At 43.7% G+C, this 7,940-nt stretch overlaps 1 protein-coding gene across 1 annotated transcript in view; it reads right to left on the reverse strand.

Annotated features, from left to right (window-relative positions):
- The window catches only part of RhoGEF3 (Rho guanine nucleotide exchange factor 3), a 90,915-nt gene extending 85,650 nt beyond the window's left edge, over positions 1–5,265 (reverse strand). The window contains exon 1 of the mRNA XM_089231125.1: positions 1,882–5,265. Coding sequence (XP_089087251.1) covers positions 1,882–5,187 — 3,306 coding nt within the window. The 5' untranslated portion in view covers positions 5,188–5,265. The remainder of the gene's footprint in view (positions 1–1,881) is intronic.
- Between the last annotated feature and the right edge of the window lie 2,675 nt (positions 5,266–7,940).

Genomic DNA, 7,940 nt, shown 5'->3' on the forward strand with positions numbered 1-7,940 from the left:
TGACCACCGAGTTACCCGTCCGAAACAGAAATAATTAATCGTGGAAAAATTCACAAGAAAATTACCGAAGATAACTCGAAAATTTTTAAAGTAGGGAAATCGGAAATTTCACTTAGTAATAGTGATTTATATTGACCGACAAGTCTTTTCGGCCATAAAGAAATTTCTGCAAAAGTCAATCAAACACCAGATTTTATAACATTGTTAATGCAGTCGACAAGAGTTTTTCAGAAAAAAGAAAATGTAATTTCGAAGGATGGCCGATTTGCGAAATAGGATTTAGCCAATGTCCGAAGTGAACTAAAACTTCTTTTTCGGGAGTAGTTCGGGCTCTTGCGGGCCGAATCACGAACTGGAACTTCGGGCATTGGTACTAACGTAAGAAAATGGGCCCGATTTCCCCATGGGCCGCTGAGTCATTTTCCACTCCCTTAACAATTTTGCAGCCCACATATCCTTGATTAATAGGACTTGTATGTCCAGTGACCTAAGCTTTTAGTGGGAGTTTTATTGAAAATTGACGAATACGAAAAAAAAGTTTAAGCTCGAAAGATTTTATTATACATACCGCATATGTAAAAAAATTGATAAATTAGTGAAGAGTTTAAAATTCATAAAAACTGAAAGAACTGGTATATTTAAATGCAGTTTACGAAAGAAAAGTTATAGTTATGAATTAAGATTCATTTTGATACAGACGAATTAGTTGAAATTAATTTTTGTCAGTAGAGGGCACTAGATACAAAAAAGCAAAGCACTGGAAATATGCTGATCGGAGTCACATAAAATGCAAGGTGTACGATTGATAGCTCGTTTCTGAATTTTCCTGTTACTGACGCTTACACCAGGTTTTCATTGTGTTGTTGACATTCGGGGACGATTTCACTATTTTTGAAATTGTTCTACCTCAGCCACGAATTGCCGGCCGAGCCTTTACGAACGTTACGGTCACAGAAGAGATAGAAGTAAGGTTCTCATCCAATCTCTCCCGATTCGCTACTTTCGTGTAGTGCCCTCTATCGACATAACTTCGAACTAATTTTTTTTTCTGCACCGAAAAAAATCCCCCACGTGAGAATAAATTTTCCCATCCCGCATTCAAATATACCATTTCCTTAAATTTTCACGAATTTATGGGAAACTCCGTTCATACAAAATCGTTTAATTCTTTATAAAAAAAAAAAAAGGAGCGTCCGCAGGAGTTATGCTGTTAAAAATATTGAGAAAACTCAAAAATATTGGGGAGGCACCTAAAACTAAATATCTCTATAGGTATTAAGAAGATGGTATGAAATACTGGGGGAAGCCTCGGGGCCAATGCACTGGATACAAGTTTACGCCTATGGGGAGAGTTGAAGGAGGCTCCCCGTATATAGCAGTGCATATAAATGAGTGGATGTACCCAGATGGAAGAAAATCACCTATTAGGATTATCAACCAAGATTTTTTGTAAGGAAAAGTCGACTGTAATTCGACTTCCGTTTCTAATTGATCATGAGAATCATGCATCATAATTAAAGAGACAAGGGTTAAATTCTTACCTTTGTTGTTGTCTTGTTGTTCTCTTCTCGTTTTCCGTCTCACACATGATGATCGCAAATTAATCCATTTTGTAAGAATACGGCTGTATCGATTACACATAATTCTACCGATTCCGAAATATTTCGCGAACAAATCGATTGCAGTATCCAGCCATAATTGATCCGATGATTGGAGAAGAACGTAGGTATTAGTGAGACATAATAAATACTTATGTAAACATTAATAATGAATAAACATGAGAGATGAATAAGAACTATATACATAAAAAGGAATAATACTGTTTTTTCCCCATAAGAAATGCATGCTTAATGATATATATCTGAATGCTTTTCTACTCACCTCAGAAAATTTTGAATTGTTAGGTTCCACGAGTTGCACCTTTGAGTTATCGCCTCTCCTGGAGAAACCCGCGCAAGAGAAGACGCACTCAGACTTGGAAGGTTTCGAACCCAGAGAGAAATTCCGTTTCGGTCGACAACCAACACGCGACAAACATCTGACAGGAAATGTCTTCAGTAACAGCGGCCTCTTCCTCTGGGGGAACCATCTCGGCAGTGATGCTGACCGTTTCAACCTCGTTGGGTAGCACGCGCAACTGCTGCTGCTGCTGGAACGTTTTGAACTTCTGTCGTGGATCTTGGCGTTTTCTTCGGATGGGACCGTCACTTCCTGGCGATCCAACAAATTACCGCAAAATTTCATATCGTAGGTAGATCCTGCTGGTTGTATCGTTTGCACAGAAGTCGGTTGGATTTGGGTTTTCTTGCAGATTTTGTCAGTGGTGTCACTGGAACACAACTCCGCGTACGAGAGACATTTCCTCAACGGCCCCACTCTATCTGCGTTTGAGGGATCGGAGACATCTGTAGGACCGTTGCTGTCGTCTCGAGAATTATCGGTGGTCTCTTGCTCAACGGGAGGCGAATTACTCTTTGCCTTCTTTTTCAGTGAATGTAAGGATAGGGCTCGTGATATCGGGCCGAAGTTGAGCAGCTTTTTGACCAGAAGAGGTCGGTCTCTAGGCACCATCGTATCATCGCCCGTGTTAGGGGACGATTCGACAGCGGAATACGATCCGCGCCTCGAATTATAGTACGTAGGCCGTGACAAGAAACTAGATGGAGCCATGTTGCTACCAGGTAGTGGAGAATAGGAGACTGTGTTGAATCCACCTGAAACAACCGGTAAGGGACTTTTGGCGTGGTCGTGAGCCACCGGCCGGAATCCGCTGCTGTGATATTTGACTTTCGTGGAGTTGCTGAGACGAGGAGAGGCCGAATGAGAAAAGCCGTCGTTGTTGCATGGTGAGACGACGGCGGCTCTCGAAAAGAACCTTTGGCTGGAATCGGATTTTTGCAGCAGCTTTTGGTCTTCGGGCAATGCTCGAAAACCAGAGCGATGCCTGGCACTGTCCACGTGTGGCGATTTATCAGGAACATCAGATTCACCACCGCAATGTGGTCCCATTCGACCACAGCTGCTGGACGCCCTTTTGACCATCGTCGCGCACTCTCTGTTGGAGTGGCCTCGACTCGCCGTCAGCAACCGAACTTCATCGTCCGCGGCACTCCTGCTGAAGGAATGTAAATCCGATACGCTGTTGTATCTCGCCGAACGCCCTTCGATTTTACGTTCGTGTCCCCCACTGCTTTTCAAAGATGTCGATTTTTTAGACATGCGATTGATGTCAGTGTCAGGTGACGTCCTCGAATTCTGATGGACATCAGCGGGAGCCGTTGAATTAGGCCGCCTTCTGTCCTTTTGCTTCTGCAACCAATTTGTGACGACGTAGGGTGACATGAACGGGAACTTTTTTCTTTCGATTTTCTGACCAGGACGTTCGCCATTGTGAATAATCGGTGACGATTCTTGAAGAGAGACAATGGCGTTTGGGAAATCGGAACTCAATGAAGCTGATCTCTGATGACGATTTTGTTGAGACACATTCTTATTGTAACTCACTGGGGTTGCGACAGGTGTCACTGACGTTCTACGTAGCTCATCTTTAGACGAAGATGGAAATTCACGATTCGGGCAACTGGAAATGTCGTCGAGGGTCACATTTTCTTCACAATAGTCACGATTTCTACTGGAAGGTCTCTTAAGCGGGGGACATCTCTCAACTGTCTTCACGCAAGAGTCACACAATTGAGGTAGTTTATTTGACGACGAAGTATTTCCAGAATCACGCAGATGCACATGGCCATTAATAGTAAAGCTGTTTTCGCAGCCTTTATTCAAATCCGAACTGTTTGGAACGTATTTGATATTCAGAGAATTTTCAATCCTCTTTACCGCTTCAACGCTGGCAAGCGGTGAAGGTGGCTTCGAAAGGAACATCTCCCGGAAACCGACTTTGCTCTCAGGTCTTCTCGGAATACCAGAATCAACTATATTTTCCCTGACAGCAGGAAGCTTCTCGCGTCTCTGTTTGGAAGCCAGTTTCTCATATTGTTCTGCAACTTTCATGGCTGAATCCCTCATAGCCCTGGAGTTGTACCTGCCCCAGGAGGCGTTCGGGTCTGTGTCCACTGCTTTACAAGTCTTCATAGACGAATGATGCTTCACCGTAGCAACCGGAACACGGTTTCGAGTTTCGTTTACTTCCAACTCGGCGTCCGGGAGGGTCTTCCGTCGAGCCTTCAAAGCGACCCGATGATTCATTCGATCCGACGACATTTGCCGGAAATTAGTCACGGTCGATTTTTCGCCTTCTATCCAAGGACTTTGTATGGTGACTTCGTCGGGAGAATTGCAATCATAGTAGACTGACGAACTGCCATTCCCAGCATTCACCGACAATGTGCTGCTAATAGGGAAACTACTGCGAGGAACTACGTGATGATCTTTGGTGGAGCTGGCAATTTCCCCAGTAAGCGTGTACGACTTTATTTCGACGTTGGGACGTCTCGTAACTCGAAATGTCCTTGTCTGATTGACAGAACGTCCGTTCACCGCAGAAAAGACTGGCACAGAGTGTTTGTGTTCCGGAACAACGATAACGTTTTTCCTCAAACCTAATCCTCCAGTGAGGGAATCATCACTATCGCTCCTAGAACTTGGCTCGAAATCGCTGTCTTGGGACCCTTGTATGAGTTTCGGACGTCCGTTGTTCAGTCCGATGGCCGGACTTCGATTGCCCTCCAATTCAATTATTTGAGCCCACGCACTAGTACAGACAGTCCCTTCGGACTTAAGGGAGGTTTCAGTATCATCATCAGCACTACCATCATCATCACAGCTGGGTAACTGCGACAGCGGACCCGGGGACAGGGAGCGGTGGTCTTGGGTGTTCTCCCCGCTGGAACGGCCGTTCGGCGACCATGGTGGCTTGTATCGTACGAATATTGTGTTTGTCGACCTCACTCCGTTGTGGGAGCTCGATCCGAAGAAAGTGGTGGTAGCCGTAACGTCTTTCGCCGGGTCCTCACTAACCGACGGTGGATCATCTTCAGTGACCACCAGTAATTTACTACGGTACGTCACGTGCTGATCCTTCAAGTCATCGGACAGCAGCATCATGGGCGTCGAGGCCCGTTTCGTCGCGGGGGGTCCTGGCAAGGAGCTCAAGCTGATTTCGCTGGGCCTGCTATAACGCTGCGTGAAACCATTTCCATTTGTGGTGTTCGCCACGCATAACAACATGGCTTCGCTCTCTCTCGCTATAAATAATATCACTTCAAATCCCTAATCATCGCATTTTTAACCCAACATGGACATCACCATGAGAAAACATCAACAGCATTTCGTTTCAAGACCGAATATTTCCTTCAAATTTCGCATTTTCTATGCACATAACTTGTTCTCTGATCACGAACACGTTCACAACTTGAAAGAAAAAATCCTGAACACGTGTGCTATCTCAGTCGGCTGTTTCAGATAGTCATTAAAACTTGAATTAAATGGTTATTTAAATTCCTAAACGTATGTAACGCTGTAAATATAATCCAAATGTTCCTATCTCCTCACATAAATATCTATACAATCCATATTCTTGACTTAATCAATAGCTGATCATGGAAAATTTCAATATAATTGTTCATGCTTACCCAAGTCTTGTAATAACTTCCCCGAGGACGTTCACATGCATCAATATTGAAGTTATCAATCAACGACGATACGTAATTTGAATGAATACCTTCCGAATCACCACACAATGATTCCTCATCAATTATCCGTATTTGGAGAAAATGGTTATGTACTTCATATGGTAAGAAGACAATATATCCAGAAGTATCCGACTTAACGCACATGCACAACACACACCGTTTCCATACACCTTTCAATACACCAGTGTATTAACGAAACTTCTCCGCAATGTGACTAGCACAAAGCGAAAATCCTTTGAAATATTTCAAAAAACCGGTCGAGTCTAATCCATGGTGGTCCGAGACCAAGACTTCACACGAAATATAAGGGGTTTTTCTCTCTCTTCTATTTTACCACAAAACCGTAATGAAAATGATCATCAAAACAACGAGAGAGAGAAAAGAGGAGATGCGTGCGTGGTCTCTTCACCCGTGTTCGAAACCAGCTCTTTCTCTCTCTCTCTTCCTACGGGACGAACTACTGCACTGACTGACTGATCATAGCAGGGCACGGGTCGAGTCGGAACACACCACAGCCAAACCGGCCGAGCAAATAAAAGGAAAAAAAAAGCCGGTAGTTGTTAGGGAAAGGAGAAATAATAAAGAAAAAAAAACCTCCATATAATAATAATAATACTACAGGTATTGGACACAGGTTCGGCTGCCTCTCCTCCGAATATAAAACCCCACACATACTCACACACAATGTCAAAATAACTGCCCTCCCCTCCGTCCCGGGTTCGCAACTTGTTTCTTCTCTTTCCCCTTGCAGGCTTTCTTCTTTTCCATATCATATATTCTTTCACACACTATACACCCTCTCTAGTGCCTACCAGGTATGTTGTTGTTGTCTTCTTCGTGATGCCGCTTTCGAGGTCCTTCGTTGGCTTCACCTGCGATGAATTTGAATGGGTGGTTCTTCTAGGGATGGGGAAGAGAGATATGCTTCACCCCCCCCCCCCGAGGGCCTATTCCAAGAGGAAGAGCTTCTTGAAAGGAAGTCCAGTTCTCTCTACCGTTTTAATATTCGTGCATAGCTGAAGCTCCTGTGGTACCTGCTAGGCTAGACCTTAGAGGAGGTATAATATAATATAATATAATATAATATAATATAATATAATATAAGGATAGCTAAGAGCTAGGCCAGTGTTTCTCAACCAGGGGCCATATGGAGGCAAATTTATGGTTTAGCCGCTTGTGGGGGCCATATAAAATTTTCCACCTTCCCAGTGTAATTTTATTGACCACTCATTTCTCAAATTGCAGCCACGGACTATAGCCTGCTTAACCACCACCCCCCTGTAAATATGCTTATGTCCTCAAGTCACTCTTTTGCTCTCTCATATGCTTGCACACTTTAAGCTCTCTTTTGGCCTTTCACTGATCAGGTCCTTCGCTCTCTAGGTCACTATTTTGGCCTTTCACTGACCAGGTTCTTCGCGCTTAAGGTAGCTCTTTTAGCCACTCCCATGTTTACATACTCTACGTCAATCCTTTGGTCACTCACTGATCAGATTCCCTAACTCTTTTGGTCAAGCTTTTCGCCACTGACATGCTTGCACACCATTTTGGTCACTCACATGCTTGCACACCATTTTGGTCACTCACATGCTTGCACACCATTTTGGTCACTCACATGCTTGCACACCATTTTGGTCACTCACAGTCTTACAAACTCTTTGGTCACTCCCACTTCTTTTGGTCACCGACCAGTCCCTCACTCTTTAGGCAGAGGTGGAGTTATTGTCATATAAATTCACCAATATCAAATTTTTTAGTTGCCATGACGATCTGTCAGACCAGACGCAACCCGGGCTCTGTCCCTTCCGGAATATGTGTCTTTTACCCATGTGGGTTGGGTGGTGCTGGGGAGGGGTCATGGCAATCTGGCGCCTGCGATTTGTCCAACCCTGGGTTAAATTCAGAGTGATGTAAGTCACATTTTCAACAATTTTGACTTAGTTAGGCCACGGATGAAAATCAAGTCGAAGGAAACTCATAGCTAGGTAGTTTTGGGGATGGGCGCAGAGAGCTGTGGAAAAAAATTATCAGATTTGAAGGGAAAAAGAATTTAATGAAAAATGCTGGGAAAGTATGCAAATGTGTAAGCTGTTACTTCCAACTAAGTATTGGTCCAAAGACCATAACTTTAGCCGAGGTCCGAGTTTTGTTACGGTCCTGCATAGGAAGCTCACCCAACATATGTCCAGAGAACAAAACCTATTCATAAAATTTTTGTTCACTACAATTTTTCTCAAAAAATCAAAATCATTCAATAAATAGAAAGGGTCTCAATCCTACATAAAGATG

Source organism: Pholcus phalangioides, unplaced genomic scaffold, assembly GCF_987345545.1.
Source record: "Pholcus phalangioides strain wild (caught in Gottingen) unplaced genomic scaffold, Ppha-v1.0 ptg000001l_1, whole genome shotgun sequence".
Taxonomy (NCBI): domain Eukaryota; kingdom Metazoa; phylum Arthropoda; class Arachnida; order Araneae; family Pholcidae; genus Pholcus; species Pholcus phalangioides.